We start from the raw sequence: 12,443 nt of genomic DNA on the forward strand, positions 1-12,443 counted from the left end.
CAGGAGAGTCTAAATGATTTATTAAGCTCTAACAATACAAGTCAGTTGGCACCTTCAACTTGTTGAATTATTAATGCGGCTGAAATTGAACATTTAAGAACTTGCTGCCTGTGATGAACGATGCAAATTTGGGCCTCAAATTTGAGCACAGATGGGAAAGGAAAAAAATATTAAGTATTTATAAACATTGCTGATTCGCCTGCCTAAGAGAGCAGCAGAACCTGCTTTAATAAGAATGTAGTGTGGGGGAAGAAAAAAAAAGTACAATAACACACTGTGGCCATATTTTATAGCTAATAATAACCCTAACCCTAGTATGTTTGTTTTTTGATGAAGTACAAATCTCAAGATTCTCCATCAATCAACTAATCCATGAAAACTCCTTTCAAAATGAGATCTCAGTAGAAATGTTTCAGCGTGTGATATTCTTACCCTGAGCGATGTAAGGTATGTTCTCCTCCTTGGTGGGGAGGCTCTCGGGTCGAGGGGCAGGTGCAGGGGGGCGGTTAGCCATCACCACTGAGCTACTGGAGGTCAAGATAGTGTCATATTCTTCATTATCCCCTTCAAGTGTATAGGGATCGTCATCATTCTCCACCTGCACTTTAGCATTTCTGGCTCCCCCTGTGTGAGGCTGATCACGGCTGTCAGCAACCCGCAGATTCACTGCGGGATCAAAACAGCACACATTGATTCTGTGTAATAATTACTGCATGCTTTATTATTGTGCAATGAACGCACTGTTTATTACAAGAATATACGGCAAACAGATAGTTAAGTGTGTAGTGACTTACCAGTGCTGCCCATCAACTCATACACACTTGTGTCATCACTCGTGTCATCACCATTGCTCTTTGCCTATACAAGCAGAGTCAGTTAGTCTGTCAGTTCTTTCAGGGCGTAGAGGAAATATCAACCATGCAACACATTACATACTGTAAGTTCTCATCTCATCTCATTATCTGTAGCCGCTTTATCCTGTTCTACAGGGTCGCAGGCAAGCTGGAGCCTATCCCAGCTGACTACGGGCGAAAGGCGGGGTACACCCTGGACAAGTCGCCAGGTCATCACAGGGCTGACACATAGACACAGACAACCATTCACACACACATTCACACCTACGATCAATTTAGAGTCACCAGTTAACCTAACCTGCATGTCTTTGGACTGTGGGGGAAACCGGAGCACCCGGAGGAAACCCACACAGACACGGGGAGAACATGCAAACTCCGCACAGAAAGGCCCTCGTTGGCCACGGGGCTCGAACCCGGACCTTCTTGCTGTGAGGCGACAGCGCTAACCACTACACCACCGTGCCGTACATTACATAAGTTAATACTGAAACATTTGTGATGTGCTGAGGCAATGCTGGTGCTAATTTGTTGGTTGATGCTGTAATTTTATTGTACCCTTGAAATGTTAGCAGTCATGCTGACGTCTCAGGACAACATTCCTAGCCTAATTACAAAGGTGTTTAATAGCAGAATAAATATCAACAATTTCAGACATAAGGAATGATGGTGTCTCCTAAACCAAAGAGCAAGAACTTTTTTTCTCACTCGCCAGTTTTCTGCAATGTACGATGACCAATGTAGAAGTAGTCGAGACAGCAAATATTGGATTCAAAGACATGGTTCAGCTAGTTAGTGGAAGTGTTAGTGGTCTTTATATTATCTATTTAATATATTCGTCAATGACCTACAATTTAGTTGAGATAACAACCCTGCCCTTTTTAAATATGTCAATGATTCAACTACCATTGTTCTGGTCTGGGACAATGGACAATGGTGCTTGGACTTGGTTGACCAGTTTCTTGTTTGGTCGAAGGATAATAATATGAACTGCAATCCATCAAAGAGACTTTTCCACAAGAAAGGCTACGGTGAAGATCTATCTCCTGTTCATAATGTTCCACAATGTGTAGAATTGCCTATTCTTGGGATAACGTTTCAAGAGAATTGTAGGCTAACTTAACCAAGGCAAATAAATGTTTGATTTTAATTAGGTCACTCAGAAGGTTTTTCTCAGGTAGAGGTACACTGCCTTGCAAAACTATTCATCCCCCTTGGTGTTTGTCCCATTTTGTTGCATTACAAGATGGAATTAAAATGAATTTTTGGGGGGTTAGCACCATTTAATTTACACAACATGCCTACCACTTTAAAGGTGCACATTGTTTTTAATTGTGACACAAACAATAATTAAGATGAAAAAAAAACAGAAATCTGGAGTGTGCATAAGTATTCACCCCCTTTCGTATGAAACCCCTAAATAAGAGCTGCTCCAACCAATTCACTTCATAAGTCACATAATTAGTAGATTAAAACCCACCTGTGTGCAATCAAAGTGTCACATGATGTCTGTATAAATCAACCTGTTCTGGAAGGACCCTGACTCTGCTACACTACTGTAACGCTCCCTACGTGTGGGTGGAGCACTAAGGACGGCAGGACAGAGATCAGGTTTGCAAAATGGCTTTATTGCCACACTTTTCAGTGAACAATCTTATGGGCTAGACAGACAGCCACACACAGCCAGCGCCTAGTCCGGAGATCAGCTCCTCTGCTCTCACTCTCCCTCCTTAAATAGGGCGCTGTCACTGGGAAGACACACACAAACACAGGTTAATTGTTCTCAGGTGTCGTGATTCTGCCACTTACCTTCCCTGACTCCACCCTCCTGTCACAGACCGGTGCTTGACCACGCCCCCGCTGCCACAACTACTAAGCAAGCAACATGAAAACCAAGGAGCCTCCAAACAGGTCAGAGACAAAGTTGTGGAGAAGTATAGATCAGGGTTGGGTTACAAAAAATATCCCAAACTTTGAATATTCCAGGGAGCTCCATTAAATTCTTTATAGCAAAATGGAAAGAATATCGGACCACTACAAGCCTGACAAGAGAAGGCCGCCCACCAAAACTCACAGACCGGGCAAGGAGGGCATTAATCAGAGATGCAACAAAGACACCAAAGATAACACTGAAGGTGCTGCAAAGATCCACAGCAGAGATGGGAGTATCTGTCCATAGGACCACTTTAAGCCATACACACCACAGAGCGGGGCTTTATGGAAGAGTGGCCAGAAAAAAGTAATTGTTTAAAAAAACACGTTTGGAGTTTGCCCAACAGCATGTGGCAGACGCCCCAAACACACGGAAGAAGATTCTCTGGTCAAATGAGACAAAAATTTAACTTTTTGGCCATCATGGGAAATGCCATGTGTGGTGCAAACCCAACATCCTGAGAACACCATTCCTACAGTGAAGCATGGTGGTGGCAGCATCATGCTGTGGGGATGTTTTTCATCCGCAGGGACAGGAAAGCTGGTCAGGACTGAAGGAAAGATGGATGGCACTAAATACAGGGTAATTCTGGAGGAAAACCTGTTTTGGCCCTTTTCCACTACCCTTTTTCAGCTCACTTCAGCTCGCTTCAGCTCACTTCAGCCCGACACGGCTCGCGTTTCGACTACCAAAAACCAGCACGACTCAGCTCGCTTCAGCCCTGCTTAGCCCCTAAAACTCGCACCGTTTTGGAGTGGGGCTGAAGCGAGCCAAGCCGTGCCGAGTGAGGCTGGGGGCGTGAGCAGACACTCCCCTGTGCACTGATTGGTGAGGAGGCGTGTCCTCACATGCCCACACACGCCCCGCGAGCACGCTGGGATCTGTAAACACCGCAAACCCGGAAGGAGAATAATTACGAATTACGAGAATTTCTGGAGCCTTATGCGCCTCGCCTCATCTATACGCTCTTGCCAGTATCTGTTGGCGTTGTCGGTGACAACAAGCCACAGCACCAAGACCAGCAACACTAACGACTCCATGTCCTCCATGTTTATTGTTTACTATCCGGGTCGTGAGACTACCGCTTAAAAGCTCACTGAATCAGTGACATACAGAGCATCGTGGACGAGTTCGCGGAGCGCAAGGCTCGCCGTATGCCCTTCAAATAATGCGCGCAGTAGGCTATTGATGTTTTATTATGAGCCATGTACAGTATGTCGCCTAATGTTTTTTTGTTTCTGAGTTACATGTTCGTTTGAAGGACTTAATGTACAAAATAACAGTTGCACCCCGTAGTGTTGAAATTGGTAAACACAGTGCATTCAGTGAGGTTTGCACTGCCCTCCTTTTATTTCTGACTCTTCCTGTCACCGTTGCAACCTCTGAGCGCTCATTCGTATGCCCTTCAAATAATGTGCGCAGTATAAGCTATTGATGTTTTATTATGAGCCATGTACAGTATCCTAATGTTTTTTGTTTCTGAGTTACATGTTCGTTTGAAGGACTAGATGTACTAAATAACATAGTTGCACCCGGTAGTGTTGAAATTGGTAAACACCGCAGTTGCGGACATTTTGTAGCCTAAAATGATGTTATGATAAGCTTTAATAAAGGGCCCGGTCATTTGCCCCGCCCCCGGCCCGGCTCTGACTTGTTCCGCCACTGTCACTGATGTCACTGTTTGCGCTGCTTAACGACATCACGTGACGTCCACCCACTTTCGCTAACTCCACCCAATGTGTCCACCCACTTCCAGCCAGCACGGTTCAGCGCGGTTGTAGTCGAAATGCAACTCCAACAGCCCCACTCAGCTCGACTCAGCTCGACTCGGCACAGCACGGCTCAGCCGCGTTTGTAGTGGAAAAGCGGCATTTGAGTCAGCCAGAGGTTTGAGACTGGGATGAAGGTTCACATTCCAGCAGGACAATGACCCTAAACATACTGCTAAAGCTATACTGGAGTGGTTTAAAAGGAAACATTTAAATGATTTGGAATGGCCTTGTCAAAGCCCAGACCTCAATCCAATTGAGAATCTGTGGCATAACTTGAAGATTGCTGTACACCAATGCAACCCATCTAACTTGAAGGAGATGGAGTAGTTTTGCCTTGAGGAATGGGCAAAAATCCCAGTGGCTAGATGTGCTAAGCTAATAGAGACATACCCCAAAAGACTTGCAGCTGTAATTGTAGCAAAAGGTGGCTCTATAAAGTATTGACTTGGCGGGGTTGAATACTTATGCACACTCCAGATTTCTGTTTTTTCCATCTTAATTATTGTTTGTGTCACAATAAAAACAATGTGGTAGGCATGTTGTGTAAATCAAATGGTGCCAACCCCCAAAAAATCCATTTTAAATCCAGCTTGTAATGCAACAAAACAGGACAAACACCAAGGGGGATGAATACTTTTGCAAGGTACTGTAGATCAACTTTTTAATACTTTAGTTTTAACTAATTTTTTGTATGGATTCTCTATTTATGGTGCTTCTGATTCAGATCTGACACAAATTCAGAATTTTTTAGACAGCTGTTTATAAAAGGAAATATATCTCAAATAAAGTAAATACTCGTAATCTCTTAGAGAAGGCAGATGTTAATATTTTTAAGAAATGTAATTTAGACCTGTCATTAATGGCATTGAGAGCGACAGCTCTAACCGAACTACAAACATGGCTTCTCAGAACTACAACGCCCAAAATCACAGCGCCCCATCACCAGCTTATTAAGTGCAGCTGTCTCTCATTTACGTCTAATCAGCCACGCTACTTAAGCCTCTCTCACACTCACTCTCATTGCGAAGTATTGTTCTGAGTTTACCCAGTCATACCAAGCCTTTCCTTTTCTGCCTGCCTCTAGTTTCTTTGATGCTCAGTATCACTTATCTTCTACATCTCTAGTCTTCTCTTCATTGCCCTGTTTGCCGATCGACCGACCCTTGCCTCCCTTTGACGATGTTTCTAGTTTTGTGATTTGGCTACGTTTCCTGTTTGCATCCCCGCTCTCCCCTGCACATACATCCACAAGTGCCTGCACCCTGACAAGACCCGTCCCAGCCGTTATACGCTATTTTACAGAGAAGGAAAGGAACATCATATAACCTAAGGAAAAGCAGTAGCCATCACCGTCAAATAAATTCTAAAAGATTGAAGAATTCTTCTGTAAAAGACTCATTTTTAAGTATAAATTTTAAACAGGATATGATGTTAATGTTTGTAACTTAAGATATGTGTCTTTATCTTAAGAAATAAAGATTACAAGTGGGCAGCACGGTGGTGCAGTGGTTAGCACTGTCACCTCACAGCAAGGAGGTTCTGGGTTCGAGCCCCGTGGCCGGCGAGGGCCTTTCTGTGTGGAGTTTGCATGTTCTCCCTGTGTCCATGTGGGTTTCCTCTGGATGCTCTGGTTTCCCTCACAGTCCAAAGACATGCAGGTTAGGGTAATTGGTGGCTCTAAATTGACCGTAGGTGTGAATGTGAGTGTGAATGGTTGTTTGTGTCTATGTGTCAGCCTTGCAATGATCTGGCAATTTGTCCAGGGTGTACCCCGCCTCTCACCCATAGTCAGCTGGGATAGGCTCCAGCTTGCCTGCGACCCTGCACAGGATAAGTGACTACAGATAATGGATGGATGGAAGATTACAAGTTAGCACTCTATGAGATGACAAGCCGATTGGAGTAATGGAGGTATTAGGATTAAAAATAAGAGCTTTGGCACCATATCTGTTTGAGCAGAATGTGCAGATGAGGAGGTGAGAGAGATGATCAGACTAAAGCACTAAAGCTCTGCTGCAGAGATGAAATGAGGGCGAATTCCAAGCTGTCAGCAAGGAGTCACATGGCATTGTGGGTAATGTAGGAAATTGCCAACCAACATGTCGATGAAATACCTCCAGACTAAAAAGTCAACTCAAGGCAGGAATTTCATTACAACATAAATCCTGAATGCCATGCCACTAAAGATCACATGTTATTTATGAAGGTTAATATGCAAGTAGTTCAGGGTGGATTTTTCCTTTAATTAATGGTGCAATTTGCATGAGTCTGATCTAATAATAAGAAGCAAGCAGTCATAATCACCACTGATGGCTTGACCTCAGTATAAGCTCATTTTAATTAATATAGTACTTAGCTGCATGCCTGATGATAAACATGATGTTGAATTGTTGCTGCTGTTATTAAACCACTACCAAGAGTGATCCAGTGTGCAGGAATTCACTTCCTTTATTTATCTAGTAGTTTTACCATTACATGCATTTGAACATTTGTCTGTCACAACAGCATGCATTTTTTTCTTCTTCATTGTCAAAAATGAACTAGCACTGTGACGTTCTTCTTACTGACATTTTTACATCCACTGGCTTAATATTTGTATTTAAAATTTTTTTAAAAGCACCAGAAAAAGAACAAAATCTGTCCTTTTAATAAGGAGCGATATAACCAATTGCTAACAGATCTGAGTCTGCCAATGATGTGGTCTGGAACAGAGCAGAAAGTGTCTAATTCATCAATCACAGCTTGCAAACGCAGTCCATTCAAACATGTAATTCAGACTGCTCAAACGTGTAATTTAGCCTGTAATTCTGAGCCAAAGATTTGATTCTGTGCTCGCCAAGTGTTACAACTGTCTTTGTCATGTATGCTGCAATTAAAGGGGAGATATTTAAAATGAAGTGAGTATTATGCAATGCTCTTATATATATATATATATATATATATATATATATATATATATATATATATATATATATAAGCCTGACATGACAGACATGCTAAATGACAATAGAAACACATCGGTTTCTATCATCAAAATCTGACAGACAAACTAACGTCTACCATCATATTCTGACAGACACTCTAGATGACAATAGCAACAAAACTGTTTCTTACATTATTAATCTGACAAATTTAGTAATAATATTAAATACCTCATCAGTAGAACCAAATAATAAAATAAAATATTGAAATAAAAAAGATAAAATTTATTTTCAAAATTGAAATCTCATCTCATCTCATCTCATTATCTCTAGCCGCTTTATCCTTCTACAGGGTCGCAGGCAAGCTGGAGCCTATCCCAGCTGACTACGGGCGAAAGGCGGGGTACACCCTGGACAAGTCGCCAGGTCATCATAGGGCTGACACATAGACACAGACAACCATTCACACTCACATTCACACCTACGGTCAATTTAGAGTCACCAGTTAACCTAACCTGCATGTCTTTGGACTGTGGGGGAAACCGGAGCACCCGGAGGAAACCCACGCGGACACGGGGAGAACATGCAAACTCCGCACAGAAAGGCCCTCGCCGGCCCCGGGGCTCGAACCCAGGACCTTCTTGCTGTGAGGCGACAGCGCTAACCACTACACCACCGTGCCGCCCATATATATATATATATATATATAAAATCAATAGTGCTAGTTCATTTTTGACAATGAAGAAGAAAAAAATGCATGCTGTTGTGACAGACAAATGTTCAAATGCATGTAATGGTAAAACTGACAGGACCTTGAGATGAGATTTATATCTCATTATCTCTAATGAGATATAAATCTCATCTCAAGGTCCTGTCAGTTTTCCCAACCTCGCTGAATCGATTTGTGAAGCACACCAGTAATGTGCAAAGCAAGGCCCCGGTCACTGTGGAAACAGAAGACAACTCAATTTGCCTCAGAGCAGATTATGTGTCGATTGTTCAACGCAGTGAGAGATGAACAATGAGACTATTCATACCACTCATACACATACTGACCACAGCTACAGAAAATTCATTTGGCTCCAAACAGGGAAAGTGCATGGTGAATTGATGAGTGGGGACCATTGAAAGTACGCACTTTACCACGGCGCATGTTTCAGCCTGCAGCTACCATTCTCTGTGCACTGTTCCTTAGCAACCTCCTCCATTCACTCAGAATAATAGCCCACACTCTTCCTCTTTAGTATTGATAATGCACATTAGCATTCTGTGATGTGAATATATTCATCAGAGTAGAAAGCGAGGATTAACAGATATACAAGACAAGCTAATTACGCATCACAAGTCGAGGAAGATGCGAATGATGGTGACTTTGATGTCAGGCACAAGTGGAACAACAGATTTTCCACAAGTGCCTTTCTCATGAATAATTTAAGTTTTTTTTTCTCCCATAGAAAAAAAAATGACATGTCAACGGAAAAAATAGAGTTTGAAGAACTGGAGAAGAACAACGGGACATTTAAGGACAATTCATTTCACTGGGACTACAGGTCCGTGCTATAGCGTTTTATTCTAGCCACATTCACTGGATATGAGCAATCACATGCTCTGATTGGCGACTGTACTACTAGGCTATCAGCTCATATACTGTGAGCAGAGAAAAACGAAATGGTGGAGCATGTTGCTGAACTAACCGAGGACAAAATAAAAACTCGACTCGAAAACAAAACCCCCCAAAAATACCAAAAAAAGTGACAAAATATGGAATAAAAGTATTTGATGGTAAGAAAGTGTCTTTTTTATTTTTCAAGAATTATTATTGTAGCATTTGTCACAAATTGCTCCTGTCATTTCACTGGTTTGTTTACATTCTAAGCAGAAATGATTTTGTTGGACATTTTGTATAAAGTTTTTATTTATCGAATTTGCAAAAAATAAAAATGCTTTGTTTCTCAAAATCCAGTGAATGTGGAGAGAATAAAACAGTTATTCCACTCAATCTCATAATACATGGCTTATAGCCAACTTGGTGCTATGCACCTTGTCAGCTATCAGCTCATGTACGACTTGATTTCATGGAATAACAGTTAATTAGCTACTATATATTATATTTATAGGAGTTTTGTTTAGTTATTATTTTATTATATGGAAATCCTCCAGGTTTTGTTCTATACAACATTTGTAATTACACTGTGTGTATGATTATTTAGACAGTGGTGCTTGAAAGTTTGTGAACTCTTTAGAATTTTCTATATTTCTGCATAAATATGATCTAAAATATCATCAGATTTTCACACAAGTCCTAAAAGTAGATAAAGAGAACCCAGTTAAACAAATGAGACAAAAAAAATAATACTTTATTGAGGAAAATGATCCAATATTACATATTTGTGAGTGGCAAAAGTATGTGAACCTCTAGGATTAGCAGTTCATTTGAAGGTGAAATTAGAGTCGGGTGTTTTCAATCAATGGGACGACAATCAGGTGTGAGTGGGCACCCTGTTTTATTTAAAGAACAGGGATCTATCAAAGTCTGATCTTCACAACACATGTTTGTGGAAGTGTATCATGGCACAAACAAAGGAGATTTCTGAGGACCTCAGAAAAAGCGTTGTTGATGCTCATCAGGCTGGAAAAGGTTACAAAACCATCTCTAAAGAGTTTGGACTCCACCAATCCACAGTCAGACAGATTGTGTACAAATGGAGAAAATTCAAGACCATTGTTACCCTCCCCAGGAGTGGTCGACCAACAAAGATCACTCCAAGGGCAAGGCGTGTAATAGGCAGCGAGGTCACAATGGACCCCAGGGTAACTTCTAAGCAACTGAAGGCCTCTCTCACATTGGCTAATGTTAATGTTCATGAGTCCACCATCAGGAGAACACTGAACAACAATGGTGTGCATGGCAGGGTTGCAAGGAGAAAGCCATTGCTCTCCAAAAAGAACATTGCTGCTCGTCTGCAGTTTGCTAAAGATCATGTGGACAAGCCAGAAGGCTATTGGAAAAATGTTTTGTGGATGTATGAGACCAAAATAGAACTTTTTGGTTTAAATGAGAAGCGTTATGTTTGGAGAAAGGAAAACACTGCATTCCAGCATAAGAATCTTATCCCATCTGTGAAACATGGTGGTGGTAGTATCATGGTTTGGGCCTGTTTTGCTGCATCTGGGCCAGGACAGCTTGCCATCATTGATGGAACAATGAATTCTGAATTATACCAGCAAATTCTAAAGGAAAATGTCAGGACATCTGTCCATGAACTGAATCTCAAGAGAAGGTGGGTCATGCAGCAAGACAACGACCCTAAGCACACAAGTCGTTCTACCAAAGAATGGTTAAAGAAGAATAAAGTTAATGTTTTGGAATGGCCAAATCAAAGTCCTGACCTTAATCCAAGCGAAATGTTGTGGAAGGACCTGAAGCGAGCAGTTCATGTGAGGAAACCCACCAACATCCCAGAGTTGAAGCTGTTCTGTACGGAGGAATGGGCTAAAATTCCTCCAAGCCGGTGTGCAGGACTGATCAACAGTTACCGTAAATGTTTACTTGCAGTTATTGCTGCACAAGGGGGTCACACCAGATACTGAAAGCAAAGGTTCACATACTTTTGCCACTTACAGATATGTAATATTGGATCATTTTCCTCAATAAATAAATTACCAAGTATAATATTTTTGCCTCATTTGTTTAACTGGGTTCTCTTTATCTACTTTTAGGACTTGTGTGAAAATCTGATGATGTTTTAGGTCATATTTATGCAGAATTATAGAAAATTCTAAAGGGTTCACAAACTTTCAAGCACCACTGTATGTATGTGTGTGTGTGTGTGTGTGTGTGTGTGTATATATATATATATATATATATAAATGCATAAATATCTGATATACGGTATCTGTCGATATGTGACTTGTTTTAGTTCAGTTTTTCTTTCTTTTCTTCTTTTTTTTGGACAAAAGTCTGCAAATAGTTAAATGATATCCATCCATTATCTTATTAATGATATCCATTATCCATAGCCTTTTATCCTATGTAGGGTTGCAGGCAAGCTGGAGCCTATCCCAGCTGACTACGGGCGAAAGGCGGGGTACACCCTGGACAAGTCGCCAGGTCATCACAGGGCTGACACATAGACACAGACAACCATTCACACTCACATTCACACCTACGGTCAATTTAGAGCCACCAGTTAACCTAACCTGCATGTCTTTGGACTGTGGGGGAAACCGGAGCACCCAAAGGAAACCCACGCGGACACAGGGAGAACATGGAAACTCAGCACAGAAAGGCCCTCACCGGCCACGGGGCTCGAACCCAGAACCTTCTTTCTGGGTGGCAACAGTGCTAACCACTACACCACCGTTCCGCCCCTAGTTAAATGATATATTATTATAAATTACTTATTTTGTATTTCACATTGCATACAGGCTAATGAAAGTTAATTATAAGTGCCTAAATGGAATATCTGAAATTTAGGAATGAATAATACCATGAAACAAACATTGACATACTAATACACAGAAGCAACTTTGCTTTTCCTTTCTGAATGGGAACACTTCCAAGTAGTTTCTGATTTCAGAATAAACAAAAAGCAGCGCTACCCACTCTTTGAACCGTGTCACGTAATTATATTTGTTCCTTGTTCCCGTGTTTACATTGCCTGATGTTTTTCTTAATATATCAAGAGAATGCTGGCTGAACTGCATATGAGCAACTATAAACTACAGTATATTCTGGAAACCCGCTATGAAGCGTGTGGATTTCATAAAGGCTTAAATGAACTGAAACAAATGTAATTTTTCAGACATTGTGTTTCACATCATATAGATAAGCTCACCACTGTGGGAATGCATTTTGATATTTAATATGCACTGATATTCATTAGCATGAAAAAAGAGACATTTAAAAAAAAGACAGCTGCAATTTAACGGTTCACTGAGAGCTCGTGTTTTGAATGTGTCATTT

At 41.4% G+C, this 12,443-nt stretch overlaps 1 protein-coding gene across 3 annotated transcripts in view; it reads right to left on the reverse strand.

Annotated features, from left to right (window-relative positions):
* LOC132894594 (B-cell scaffold protein with ankyrin repeats-like) overlaps positions 1-12,443 on the reverse strand; it is a 153,072-nt gene that overhangs the window by 20,860 nt on the left and 119,769 nt on the right. For all 3 annotated transcript variants that reach the window (XM_060934650.1, XM_060934660.1, XM_060934640.1), the window contains exons 9-10: positions 795-858; positions 433-666 (exon numbers count right to left, since the gene is read on the reverse strand). In XM_060934650.1, the coding sequence (XP_060790633.1) occupies positions 433-666; positions 795-858 (298 nt within the window). The remainder of the gene's footprint in view (positions 1-432; positions 667-794; positions 859-12,443) is intronic.

The sequence above is a fragment of the Neoarius graeffei genome, chromosome 1, assembly GCF_027579695.1.
Source record: "Neoarius graeffei isolate fNeoGra1 chromosome 1, fNeoGra1.pri, whole genome shotgun sequence".
Taxonomy (NCBI): domain Eukaryota; kingdom Metazoa; phylum Chordata; class Actinopteri; order Siluriformes; family Ariidae; genus Neoarius; species Neoarius graeffei.